The following is a 14,526-nucleotide window of genomic DNA, read 5'->3' on the forward strand; positions in this document are numbered from 1 at the left end:
ACTTTCAATCGTTGACTCACATCACCACAAGATGTTGATTTATTCATGTACTTCAACAAGTAAGTTGGAGGAGTTGAATGGACCTGAGAAAAAAAGTACAGAGAATGTCGCAAACATGGTGAGCTAAATGTGTGAATTACCAAGAGAATAGAACTTTTTTTGGGGAGAGGGGAAAGGTAATTGTTCAAAATAATTGTTTCAAATATTTTGCTAGCATAGACTATTAAAACTACGCATTGGTCACTTTAGGATCCATGGAACTGGATCGTATCTTAAATAACTAACAGCGCATAGAAAGGGTTGAGAAATTCTAAATGCAAAAAGGTTTCTAACATTAAAAAGTCCGAATTTGAACGCCTACGAGCATTGTGATCAAACATCCAAACGAACTGCACTATGAAGAAGCCGCTGCTTTGAGTGTAAGTAACCTTTTTTAATTGAAAACTGAAAATTGAAAAGAAAAAAACGAAAAAAAAAAAAAAAAAAAAAAAAAGTTATGGCTCAAAGCAGTGTACAAAGTGGGGGACAAAAAGCCATCTACACCATTATACTCCAACCCTGCTTCATTGCTGGGGAGGAGGTGGCCTATGCATCATCTGCTGACCCATGTTGGGAGGTGGGGGACCAGGAGGCCTCATGCCTTGGTTCATTGGAGGCCCTACTTGGTAACTCTGTGGAGGTGGCCCTTGATTATAGCCCTGGGACGGACCATCTCCCATTGATGGAGGTGGCCCTCGCATGCCAGGAGGGGGACCGGGAGGAAATCCCCGAGGGGGTCCTCCCATCTGCGGAGGACCACCCATCGGTGGACCTCCAGGGGGGAACATCGGACGATGAGGGCCATTCATGTTTTGTTGGGGATGTCCCATTTGGTGAGGGGCACCCATGGGAGGTGCGCCTCGTTGGGGTGGACCCCCCATTGGAGGACCGCCTGACATTGGTCCTCCCCCAATATGATGTGGTGGTGGTGGAGGCCGATTAGGAGGAGGTCCACTAGAGGGCGCCCCGTTGGCACCCAAAGCCGGAGCCCCTTTCTGATCGGCGGGTCTTGGTTTGAAATAGAGTTGAAGCTGCAGACACACGCACATCCATAAAAAACTTTAATCCAAATTGTTCGTTTCACGAAAAAGAGTCGGACAGGACGAAAACTTCTCCCAATATCCCAAGAAGCAACTTACGGAAAGATCACAATTGAAGTCCGATTGCCATCCCCACATTACTCTAACCTCTAACCTAATACAAGTATGTTTGCATAAGCACATTGTAAATATCGAAAGATATGACGAGATAGACCACATTCAACTCTTGTCACAAGCTGCACTTAATACACGTTAAGATTGCCCACAATCTAGTCAGATAGCTCGGTATGCTTACCGTAAACATTTTTGTGTCTGGGTCCCAGTGAGTGAAAAACTTGTTTGAAACTTTATCGATTTCAGTGCTGGGAACCTGAGGAGACACATGCAGATGTCAGGAGAAAACCTTAATGTTGAGTACCATATCTTATGACTTACACTTTTCGGTTTGTTATGCAACAAACATGCTTATCTACCTAAACAGGTGTTTGATATGTAAAACCTTGCTTTATTTGAATCCAACACGAACAAAATTTAGACGTAGCAAAAATATATACAAGCTCTGAAAGACAGGGATTCTCATGAAGTGAAAGTCAGCATCAATAACCTTGAAAGCAATGATTTCGTAAGGCTCGGCAGCAAATAAAAGATACTGGTAGCGCTTGTCCCAAGCCTGTACCCTCTGCAATCAACAACAGTGAAAGTGATCAGAAACAATATCTTCGATAGTTCAAACCAGGGAAGAGCAAACAAACATTTCAATTCTCAAGTATAAGTTCAGTCTGTCCACGTCCAATAGCACAGCTAACTCCGTAACGAAGTGCACCTTCAACTGCAATTCCGTAATCACATAAAAACTACATGACATGAATCTGGAATTTTTCGACTCCACTGAAGTCTTGACTATACCTATCCATTGTAATGTTGAATAATTTTTTCAGACATATAACCTTACAAAGAAGTTTAATTCGTAAACGTGGAATTTACCTGTTCATAAGATGACATAAATCGATGGCGAGGCTTGGTCCCCTCCTCTATTTCAGGGTACTCAATCTGTAAAAAGATTGATGTTAACCGGAGGAGAACTTCACTCATGAACTGAAAAGAATAACTATGACAACAAGTCCCTGTTAATGAGGTCCATTACAAAAATAAAACAATACAAATAAGCATTTGACATGGGCATACCTGGAAAAGTAGTGAACGCTGTCTAGTCTCCTGATCAAATTGCTTAGTTACTCGATAACCCGGGCGACCAATTTTAACTGAGGGAAATCAATCAGCTGAATTAATCTGGGGATCGATGCTCAGGCAAACACCAATGTTGAATGGAATGAACCACACAAATGTCTTAAAGCACCAGAATCTAGTCATACCATGAAGAGCAGGTGCTAAAAATAAGGTAAACACGAATGACTAGGATGACTAGGATGAAAAGCTAAACCCTAACATTCTCCATAGCAGAATAGGCTATCAAATGCCACAAATAATTCTCCGCAAAACCGTAGGTAACGAAAACCACTAATTCTCTTGGGTTCTTGACATAACCCAGGCTATATTTCGAAAATTCCATGAAGCTCAAGAGAAGAAGTTATCGATAATCTGTAATCACCTGTTTTACGTGGATTAACTTTTCGTTTATTGGGTTGAGGCTGGGCAGGAGCATCTTTCGCTTCACGAGCTGCACGTTTCGCCAAGTTGGTCTGATGCCGTTTCCCCTGAGTGTGAGCCAGATAATTACCCTCGTTGTTGTGGAGCGTCAAACAAAGCTTACATTCATAACTGCACACAACACAAACCGCTCAAAATTCAACAAGATTTTCGACTTAGCGCAATCAATTTCCATTCCATCACAAATCTACACACATACAGCAGAAAAATCTAAACAAGAAAACAGGGGAAAACAAACCTAACGACTACGAGAACCAACCCAGGCTCATAAAAACCGCTAGAAACGCGAACCCTAAATCCAATTCTAAAAACACTCATAGATTCTCAATGAAACAGCAGGAACAACCTACCTTCCAAGATGATTTCGCATGAAATAAGGATCCTTGGCAAGGTCGATGGTCTCCAACGCCAAACGCCGAAGGCGCTCCCGTCGATCAATGGCCTCGTTCTGGGCCGAGGCAGCGCCTCCGCTCCCAGGCTTGCTGCCATAATCACGGTCCATGACGCAGCGAGCTCTCCAACAACAAACAAAATACAGACACAAACACACACTCACACACACAAATCGGGTGGAGCCTGAGTGGAGCTCGAGTGGAGCGAGAATTCGTGTGCAGGATTAGGGTTTAGGGTTTCGTCGCGCGGTCTTGGCGACGAAGACGACGAGGATACCTCTTCACACTGCGAATCTTATTACTCGCGACACAAACCGAGACACTAAACTCACTACTCACTACTCATGGCTACTATTACTATCACTTTTGTATATAGTGTGACCTTCTCTTTACAAATAATGGAGTATGGCGATGTGGGGCAATTTGACTTTTGTGTCATACCCACCATTTTCATGCTTAGGTCCTTTTCACATAGATCGAAAAATGTAATCTTTGGAGTTTTATAATACGTAATGTTTGATGAAAATAGACTGAAGTAAACTTATGATTTGTGCTTCATTTCTATCGTGATATAATTGAATATGATTAATTGGAAGTTAGTGGACCATTGAAGAGCATGTTGGGCAAAAATTATTTAATTTAATTTAATTCATCCAATCTTTAAAAAAATATCTTCAAGATTATTTTTTTTTTCTTTTTTCTTTTTTTTTGGTGAATGTAACAACTAATTTTGAGTATGTGTTACTGAAAATAGTTTTTAATTGTTGAGTACTATACTTAGACTTATATACTCGTAAATTTAATATTGTATTTTATTTAAATATTAACAAATATATATACACACAAAGACAATAGAAAAAGTCACCCAATTGAATTGCTTTGCTCAGTCAAGCAGATATAAAACCAAAAAGTTGTAACTGAACAACAACTATAATTAAAAAAATTAATACGGCTTTTAATATTAAAACTAAAATTCAGTACAAAAATAAAAGAACCAAAAAATGTATTTACATGTAACAATCATACCAAATTTATAATTTCTTTTCATAGTAATTATTTTTATAATTGTTTAATTATATTTTATTATACTTCATTATTATTATTATATATATATATATATATATATATATATATATATGTATCTATGGTCAAATTTGAAAAAATAAATGGTATCATTGAAGTTAATTTAGGTATTGGAGAAAAAAAAACCAAAGTAATAAAAAAAATTATTAAGTGCATATGGCTAATCTATGTGTTATTTTTTTTATTATTAATAAAGATAAGTCTTTAACAATATCCATTCATCATGTATGCAAGCAATTAGTTGGTTATAATACAAAAAATTCAATCCATATGTCTATATATATATATATATATACCATTGTATCTCTTTAAGTTGATACTTTATAATTTGATATCCTATCTTTCTTGATGCTACTTTTCATCCACCAAATTGGTTCTTTGGCTAAATGTTAAGTTATAAGAGGAACTCTAGAACTTGATAGCGTCATCTACTCAATATAATTCTTGACTATTCATCGTATCAACTTAGAGAAGCAACATTGTATATAATTGTATGAATTTTCTTGTAAAATATATTTAACTAAAAATTAAAGTTTTAAAATTATTAATCTGAAAATCTTAATTTGAGACAAAATTATTTCTTTATTAGCCTTCTAAAAAGTAAAATTTAAAAATATACTCATATCTTTGGAAAAAAAAAAGTACATATTTTTGCTTCTATGATAAGTAAAAATCTTTAAAAATTATTAACCGAAATCTAATAGAAAATATTTAGGAAGTTATTTGCGGCTATTTTTTTAAAAAAACTAATGTTCTTAAAGATCTCTTGCAAGCAGAGGTTTTATTTTTAAAAATAAAATGTTTCTAGTGCAAGGAATAAATAAAAAAATCGCGTAAATTCAATAGAAAGTGTTGAAAATCAGAAAAATAAAAAATTATACAAGAAATAAGACATTTAAATAAAAAGATGTTATTTTATAATATAATGTATATAAATTTAAATTTTGAGGATGAAACAAGTAGAAGAGGTTTGATTCTAAAAAACTGTAATTTATCTTAAAGAAATTTTTTTAAAAAAAAAAACATCAGCAAATCTTTGTAGTCAAGAAAAAGCATATTAATATGAATAAAGGATAATAAATTTAAATACTTGCCATAGAATACTTTTTTAAAATAGATTACACAAGAAAGACGTGCAATGAAAACAAATTAGTATGATGGTAATATTATATTTATTTAAAGAAAAAAATATGAAATATTTACAAATAATTTAATTTTATATTAGTATAAATTATAAGACATATCATAGTATCAAATAAATTTATAGTAATATATTTTATGGAGTTAAAATATATTTCTTTTAATATGTAATTAATTTACATAATAATTCTAATCATTGAAAAATAGTTTATCTAAAACAAATAAATTTATAAAAGATATTTTCTAGGAATAGTTTTTTTTCTTAAAATAAAAAAGATATAATAAGTAAAAAAAATCTGAATATAAACACATTACATTTATTTATAAAAAATATTTTTTTATATTTATAAGACTCAATTTAATCATATTAAATTATATTAGCTACAAGTCATGAATTTACAAAATTAGGTGCAAAAATAGATAGATATTAAAATTTGATGTTTATAAGAATATATTTTTTAGTTAGTCCAAAAACTTTCAAAATCTTTTTTATTTAAGTTAATAATTGAAGGATAATAAAAAAAAGTTTAAGACAAAATACTTAAGAGTGATCTAAAAATAAAAAAATAAGAATAGTCTAAAGAAAAGTAATCAAGACTAAAAATAGTCCAATTTAAGATAAAATGCTTCAAAAAGTATAATTTGATTTGATAAATCATCATATAAAAAGATGCTATAGTTGGCAATACCATCCAAAATTAAATCTAAGTCTTTTAGGTTATTAAGATCTATTCTAATCATTTGGGACAACCTTTGATATTTAATATATATATATATATATATATATATATATATATATATATATTTAAATAATAAAGATTATGCATTTTTTCTATTACCACTAAACTAAAGAATAATTTAAAAATAAGATGTAGAAGATAAATTCATCTTTTTAGAATTAACTTTTGTTAAATAAAAAATTAATAAAGTATATTTATCTATTAGTTCAGCTTGAAGGTTTTATATAAAACTCTATTACATCCTATATAAAATTAACATGCATTGGTGATTTAAATATGTTCATTTTTTTTTAATTAATTTTTTTATTATCAAAATAGATATAAATAAGGTTAAATAATCCACTATAGAAATAAACACTTTAAATAATAATATCACACAAGCAACTAGATAAAAACTAAAGAATTGATTGGATAAAAATAAAAAGTGAAATAAAATTTTAAATTAAAATCTATAAGATTTATGATATTTTAATACAAATAGTTAATTCAAGAATATTAAGTTTTAGATTTTTATTTCTTTTATTAAATCTAATTGATTATTTTTTATAAAAAAACTATTAAGAAATATTGTATTTATCCTTAAAATTATTTATATTATTTAAAAATCATCTTACATATATATTATTAATTTACATATACATTATTAATTTACATAATTTATTATTATTCATGTTTATAAATAAAAATTAAATTAATATTGAAATAAAAATTTAATTCTTGTAGTGAGTCGAATAGAAGTGGCAAGCATGTAATTGTCAAAGTTACTTGTACAACATGTATTAGCCATGACAATGTCCAAATTTCAACAATTGTCAATAAAGATCTATCTTAGAGTAATTCTCTTTTATTTTAGCTCTATCTTTACATGTCTCTTTTTCTTGACAATAGATGCCAAAGTAGCAATTGTGCCTATAAGAGGGCAAAAATGAATTCTATACATGTGTCAAATAAGTTTTTGTCCTATTAAATTTGTGTAAATAGACATCTATCTCTTAACCATATATTTACAAAATATCATATTTGAGATATATTTGTATAATTTTAAAATTATACCAAATAACAAAATTAGGATATTATTATTGCTACTAATTCTCTTGTAATTTTTAATTAGATTAGAATATAATCTTGAGTTGCTTTAAAAAATAATCTTGTAACTTGTTGTATAATTTGTAATCCATATTAAAATAGATAATATTATTCTAAGCCAAACATCTTTCAATTGTCTTTAATATCAATTCTTCTAGGATTTACTCATCTCAAAAATGCAACAATGGCAAAGAATAATAAAATTGGCTATATTTTTTAATTACAAATATATTAATATATTTACTATTCTAATAGCATCTCCAAATTTTTTAATATGAATAAAAGTAAAATAAATAATACATCATAATTGTTTTACCAAACCTAAATTTATCAATCATCCTATTTAATGTTTTTTTAGCTTGAATACAATAAGAATCATCTACATGTTGTAACAAACAAAGATTTCATTAGTTATAGTTTTGCCCTTACTTCTTTAATATTCTTTTCTAAATTACATACAAAAAATAAAAAGGTAATCATTTAAAACCTTTAATTCACAGTATGTGCTACATGAAAAAGATATTCTATCAAGAGGGATGGAATTCTAAGAAAGATTCTCTTAGCTAGTTACATACAAACAAAAAGTTATACAAAATTGGTAATCCTACATCAATTACCAATTCTCATTGTTTTATGATCAATTTGTTATACAAACTATGTCATATATATTAAAATACCATGTCCATGTCTCTTCTTATATCCTAAATACACTCCCTGTACCACAAGATGATATAAATATAGATTTGTTGATATTAAAAAATACAACCAAACCTCAAAAAGGCCAACTCTACAACTGCTAACAAATATAAATTTTTTAAAACTAATTCTACAACTACATCTTTGGAAAATTCTACATAATTTAGATCCAACTTTTGTCAAAATGAAACATCATATGCCCACAAATTCAATATTTAAGGTTCTGCACTTTCAAAGTTTAAAAATTGCAAATAAAAAATTGTAGATGGAAGTTTGATTGAATGAACAAGTATCATAAAATTCTATTCAGAAGTAGGCTATGGATAGTTGCTTTAATGTCAAACCTTCTTTTTAATTGTCTCACTACTTTTTCTTGTAATTTCATCATTTTATTATAGATTTTAATGATTTCAGATGCAAAAAGAGACCATTTAAAAAGTCAAACACAATCTAATAGTTTATAATGTTAGAATTGCATATTTTTATTAAATAATTTAGTAGTTAGTTCTAATTTTATTGACATTCTTTAACATTATTAAAAATTACATTGAAACAAGTACAGTTTCTTTTACTGTATTACAATTTGTATACATGATATTTTATTAAAACTTTAAAAGCTACTTTAGCAATTGTATTAACAACCATTGTGCCAATATAATACATTGTCTTTACACCACATTTACAATGGCCATTTTTATTAAATTTTTCTTTTTTTAATTATTTAAAGTATACTATAATTTACTATTATAAAAATTCTTGGATTATGCCAAAATAAACACCTTATCATATTTATTTTTTAAAACATATTACTACTAATTATTCATACAATAATTATATTAGATTTGATTATACTAGATTTTTGGACCATTTTTAATTGTGTAGTGAATTTTTTTTAAAAAAAATTACTTATAAATGAAAAGAATTGATATTAGTGAAAAAAATATATTAAAAAAATTAAATTATTTAATCAAGAGACCTTAATTGCATCATAGAAGATATTGTCTATGATAGGATGTATTTATAGGTCTATGCTTTAAGTCCAACATTGTGGCTAACAATTGATTTATTGTGTAAAAAAGTATAATGTATTGTAAGGAATCCTCCAATTAATTTGATTGATTGGATGCACCATCAAGTGCCTAGGCCACATGGCTTTGAAAAAGAGGTTTAGGGCAGTTTGTGGTGGCATTAGCAAAAACTTAGGTGACATCTCATAGATGAAAAATTATGGTGGCATTAGCAAAAATTGAGATGGAAATAGCAACATTATTTTTAATAATAGAATTAAGTTTTTTTTTTTTTTTTTTTTTTTTTTTTTAAATATTCTTTGGTTTATTTTGCCAAATGTGAAAAATTTTAAAAACTACTTTTTTTGCTATTAGAATTTTTCTTACAATTTTTCTAACAAAAATAAAAATTAAACTTAAATTATCTACATACTTGATATGAATTAATTTTAATCAATCATGCATTAATCATAATTTTATTTTATCTAAAAATGTATTATAAACCATTATTTATATTTGTATTTATTATTAATTTTTTATTTATTTAAAATAAAAAATTATATAAAGTATGTTACAAGCTTTGTTATTTTTGAAAAAAACATGTACATAATAAAGAAGCTTCAATATAAGACAAAGACATAAAAAAGCATTCTCATTGGTTAAAAAAAAGATTTAAAAAAAAGATAAAAGATAAAAGAAATACTACCTAGCAAAGAAAAAACCTTGCATAACTTGCAAAAATATTTCTAGTTTACTATCTATATATCAGATTATTTTACAACTTTTCTATGCCGAATGGCATAGATTTTTATTAGTATAATATAAAATAAGAATTGTGTCATAACATATTCTAATACATTTGGCAACAATTTAAGCATGTCTTAGCATAAAATGTCTAAGATTCATAATTTAAAAGATGATTCAAGTGCCATTAGACCATTATTCAAGATTATACATTCCAAAAATCATACTTGAGTTTATGTTGGATTATTCCATTATGAATTAATAGGTAAAGAAGTCAAATTAAAACCGCTGAATGCATTTTTTCTATTTCAATCTTAGTTGAAGGTTTTTTAGTTTTTTGCACTTAAAAATGGTCATTTTAATATATTCTTATCATAAAATAATTATTTCTTTATTTTTAATTGTAAATGCATATATTATATTTTTGTGAGTATGCCTAAATTTATTTTATAAAATATTTATAAATATCATTTTTATTTTAAATAAAAAATTCTATAAATGAATTAATCATTTATTTATTTAAGCATATATTTATATAATATTTCTATTGATTATTAAAGTATAAAAAATAAACATCTTTATCTTTTTTTATAAATTTGAAGGATACAAGAACATACAAATGTAAAGAATTATACTTTAATAAAAATGTAAATGTGTTTCTTTTTTTCTTTTTTTCTTTTTCTTTTTTTCTTTTTTTAAATTTAAATTTCTTTGCATGTATCATTATGGTTTATTTTATTAAATTATTTTTCCAATCGGAAAATATTGTAAAACTAAAACATCCAATAAAATGTCAAATATGAGATAATTATTGATCTTAAACCAATCCAATTTCTTGTTGTTGTCTTACATGCATCCATGCTAAATCCTATTGCAAAAGTAGCTGAACTTGAGATAAAAAATACCACTTATTTCCTAATGATTTTTTTTTTTTTTTTTTTTTTTTTTTTTACAAAGCCTCAATGCATTAATTGTCTTAGTATCATTTCTTAATATCAACAATGAATTTTTCTCAACGACAGCCAGTTAATGCAAAAAATTCACAAAAAAAATTATAAAAAATTATCCTTTGCTCTCAATATCTAGAACTCGAGTTTAAACTTGGATTTGTGTACATGTGTGAATATATATATATATATATATATATATATATATGTATATACATACATACATATACATACAACAATAAACACTTATGTGTCTATCTCAACTTCCATGAATCCATAATACACAAAAGCTACTTCACTTCTCACTTAGGATGCTTCTTCAACCTGTTTTGAATTAGGATGCAAGATGTTAAATTTTTGTACCATGAACCACTCAATCAATGCGTCGGATGCACCCCGTTTTTTTGTCAACAAAAACAAAAAACTTCGTAAAAATCTTAAACTTGTTCTAGTGAATCTATGACAAAGCATGACACAATCAGAAGGAGCCGATGGAACCCTTACTTAAAACAAAGAAAAAATACAGAAGCACACATACAAAAATACAGTAAGTAGTACATAAAGCCTAGCCCAACTACTTCCACCGAGAGCACTGGACAGCAATGATTGAATCCTTTACACTTCCAGACGTCAAATGAAAGCATGCATATTATACAATTTTATAGGGGCACATATAAACAGATATATATATATATATATATAAAGCGAGCATTACAGCCTCCACATGGTGGATGCCAAGTCTGTAACCCACACAGCGTTTGTGGGGCCACCGAAGGAGTTGATTACCGAAACAGGAAGAAAGAAAGCAGGCAATGTTTGTATGTATTGTATGTCTTCCATTCTTTCCGACCCCTCCTTGGGAATCGTGCTTTTTTAATGGGGCCTGTCGCATCTAGATCTCACAGTGCTGCTGCAGCTGCTGCTCATCGGGATGCTCTTCCGATGCTGCAAATACCTCGGCGTAGTAGAGCAGATTGTAGTTGTTGTTGCAGTTACAGTGCCCCAAGTTGAGAGAGAAAACGGTTGAAAGAGCAACTAGGAGATTTGTCACCGCAATGGGCACTGTTAAGTGTCTGAATTCGCGACAGCGTGCTCTCCGAATGCTGGGTAGTAGACATGACAGTCGTTTCTAGGTGACCCTGGTGGGAGTTTCAGGCTTGCGAGACTCCCCCTCTTCGTCAAAAGCTTTTTTTGTGGTCTTCGACGTCATGGCACATTCAGAAAACTTCCGTCTGGTAGGGTATCATAGCCCGATGAATGCTACTGCCCTAATGGTGCTCAACACTACTACTAGGGCCAGCAAGGGTACTACCACAAAAATCAGTCTAGGCTTTCACCGTAGGTAGCTATTTTTTTATTTCTTGCAGGACAAGCAAGCTAATGAAACCAGGAATATTGTCATCCTTAGATCGTAGTCGAGTAAATCTGTGGAAGCCTGGACAACATGCATGGCTTCCTCCGACGGGGTCAGACTTGAACTAAACACTTGTGAATCACACACGAGCTCTGACTGGAACTCATATATTGAAATGAAGTGTTCAACGCTTCAAGTAAAAAATTGAAATCTCAACGCCCCAAATGTGCTCAACAGAAGCGGTGGAGTGGCTGGAGGTTTGCAGCGTTCAAAATTGTATTGTACAAAGGAAATTATATACACTAGCATTTGCTTACATAGCTATCAACAATTGCCTCAAAGCGCGTCAATGACAAGAGAGAAGACTGGTGAAAGACTTCGGTCTAAGGGCATACACCCGATTTCTCGTAGGAACCTTCTGAAATTCTCCACCCTCTTCTGAGCTACTGGATGGTGAGATGATACCATCTGGCTGGTGATGCCGAGGTGCAAATTCTTGGGGTTTCGTGGGCGGCGCCACGGTCAAGCTTTGAGGAATGTTCTCCTTTCGAGGGATCATTTCCTGGATTGCAAGCAGGTTCAGTGACTCGTGCAAGTGAACGACAAAGTTCAGAAACCCTTGCTGCCGTCCGGAAGGCCTTCTGACCTGCCATAGCAAGAACAACGACAGTCATGGTTAGTTTGGCAATCGACTGGTAAAGATCGGTTGAGGACGAGTCAGCCATCAATCTCCAACTCCTAAAATACAAATTGATGAGGAAAGGCTCATCGACTGGCAAAGTGAAATAGAGTTCAACAGACGAACTAGGGAAGAGTATTGATCAGTGGGATTGACAGGCGATGTAAGCACAGTAATGGCAATTCCGAAGGCTGTACCGGGAGAGCGTGAAACTGACTGTAAACTGCGGCTCCCTTAGACCCTTCGAGAAAGATATCGCTGAGGTTTACGCTGACGAACCCTATACGCCTTGTGGAAACCAACCCATGGCCCAGCAACTCGATGTTCAGGTACATGCCGTGTCCGAGGGTCCGGAGGTCCAACGACATGGAGATGGTGGTATTCCAAACGGGGTTAGTGCCATGGGCCTTCAAGTGCATCGGAGATGGCACTCGAACACTCGGTTCAATCCACGCCACCGCGTACACAGACATCTTGCTCGCGCTTACTTTCTTCAGACCTGTCGCAGAATGCAGCACCACATCCAGCTTCCTGGCCTCTTTCATAGCGAAATAACCTAGCCACCGAGTTACTCCAAAAATGTTGAAAAAAACGGTCCGCGATCTGCACGAAACTGTGGTAAGACCACAAGCTGGGAAACTCAAACGAACACCTAGGTCTGAAGCTGGGAAATTTTCGGCTACAGGAGCACAAACTGGCGAAACACACTATGTGGATCCCTGGGTCGTCGCTGAAGAAATTCTTCCAATATACTAAAGACCGTCCCCGAATCCCAGTGATCGGCCGGAATGATAGAACCAAACAACCTGATCGGCGAAGGTGAATCTCGCAGCAAACTGTGCACAGACCAGGAAAAAAACAAAACAAAACTAAACTAAACAAAACCTTCGTGGGGTGTCGAAAGCGTGCCTCTCAATCTCTAACTCTCACTTGTCCGAAACTTTGAAACTACGAAGAACATGCACACACTAGCTCGTTCACTTTCTAGTCTGAAGCAAGCAGTCGTGCCGATTCAAAACCCGAAGCAGTTTCCACCTCCACGGACACTCAATCGTGACACCGATAATGTTAAGAAGTTTGAATTTCTGCGTTTTGCAAACCTTTCCAGATGACAAGTGATATTTTTCATGAACTGCGAGACTCAACAACCTGGAGGACGAGACTGCAGCCCAAACTCTAAATATAAGCGACAATCGAAGGCCCTAGCAAGGAGAGCGAGACGCTGTTTTTAGTGCGTTTTGTCTGAAATTCTTTTCCTGACTGCTGTGAAACACGGAAAGGAAACGACTGCGTGTCCTCCCCGCCGCAAGAGCGCACAGTTTCTAAAGTTGAATAAAGCGTGTGATTGCATCAGGATCATGTATATATGGTACTTCCCTCATCTCCAGCTTAGCGAATTACTATGGATCTGGGCAACCCAATGACATCATGTAAAACTATTAACAAAGCTGCATTATCACTTCCACCAGTTGAATAGTGCTTTTTATATTTCCTTTTCTTTCCCTTTCAATAGTGGGTGTACAATGCAATCACAAAATTATCCACAGTAGCACAGGGATTGATGCAAGTGGGTTGTTTCCTGTTCATTCAGGTACTATGAAGGCTTTGTATCACTGACTTGTTTTCAAGCACAGTGAAAATAATCACACATTTCCACTGCCTGAGTTGGGTGGTTGATGTTATTGTTGTTTTTATCCTTGTTATTCTTCATCGTTTTCGGCTGAGCTTGAGTATCCAGGTGTAACTCTACATTATAATAAACATTCAACTCCCCTGAGATTTTGCTTTGGGATGTCAAGTTGCAGGAGTTGGTGTTCCAATGTCAACCTGTGTAGTCATAGACCTCATCCAAAAGAAGCTTCCATCAACTGCTTTAGTTCCAGCATGCTTTGTCTTGCACATCTCTCATGT

General features: G+C 32.3%; 2 protein-coding genes across 2 annotated transcripts; both read right to left on the reverse strand.

The window, feature by feature from the left end:
* Nucleotides 1-240: 240 nt before the first annotated feature.
* LOC112292547 (uncharacterized) lies at nucleotides 241-3,443 on the reverse strand. The gene is made up of 7 exons (XM_024541137.3): nucleotides 3,098-3,443; nucleotides 2,689-2,858; nucleotides 2,265-2,341; nucleotides 2,064-2,129; nucleotides 1,684-1,758; nucleotides 1,375-1,449; nucleotides 241-1,070 (listed from the first exon to the last, which is right to left on the reverse strand). Exons 1-7 carry the CDS (start codon nucleotides 3,247-3,249, stop codon nucleotides 564-566), a joined length of 1,122 nt encoding a protein of 373 aa, XP_024396905.1. The 5' UTR covers nucleotides 3,250-3,443; the 3' UTR covers nucleotides 241-563.
* Nucleotides 3,444-12,106: 8,663 nt separating this feature from the next.
* LOC112291982 (uncharacterized) lies at nucleotides 12,107-13,753 on the reverse strand. Its single transcript, XM_024540020.3, has 2 exons — nucleotides 12,813-13,753; nucleotides 12,107-12,582 (listed from the first exon to the last, which is right to left on the reverse strand). The coding sequence occupies exons 1-2, from the start codon at nucleotides 13,158-13,160 to the stop codon at nucleotides 12,283-12,285; spliced, it is 648 nt and encodes a 215-aa protein (XP_024395788.1). The 5' UTR covers nucleotides 13,161-13,753; the 3' UTR covers nucleotides 12,107-12,282.
* Nucleotides 13,754-14,526: the final 773 nt, after the last annotated feature.

Source organism: Physcomitrium patens, chromosome 15 (genome assembly GCF_059467195.1).
Source record: "Physcomitrium patens ecotype Gransden chromosome 15, ASM5946719v1, whole genome shotgun sequence".
Taxonomy (NCBI): Eukaryota; Viridiplantae; Streptophyta; class Bryopsida; order Funariales; family Funariaceae; genus Physcomitrium; species Physcomitrium patens.

Excerpts from the sequence above, each read along its gene's own strand:
- LOC112291982 (XM_024540020.3), bottom strand. The coding sequence starts at position 13,160 with ATGAAAGAGGCCAGGAAGCTGGATGTGGTGCTGCATTCTGCGACAGGT. Across the intron at positions 12,583-12,812 it reads GTCAGTTTCACGCTCTCCCG|GTCAGAAGGCCTTCCGGACG; the intron begins GTACAGCCTTCG and ends TTGCTATGGCAG.
- LOC112292547 (XM_024541137.3), bottom strand. The coding sequence starts at position 3,249 with ATGGACCGTGATTATGGCAGCAAGCCTGGGAGCGGAGGCGCTGCCTCG. Across the intron at positions 1,759-2,063 it reads TTATGTCATCTTATGAACAG|AGGGTACAGGCTTGGGACAA; the intron begins GTAAATTCCACG and ends TGTTGATTGCAG. Across the intron at positions 1,450-1,683 it reads ACGAAATCATTGCTTTCAAG|GTTCCCAGCACTGAAATCGA; the intron begins GTTATTGATGCT and ends GTGTCTCCTCAG.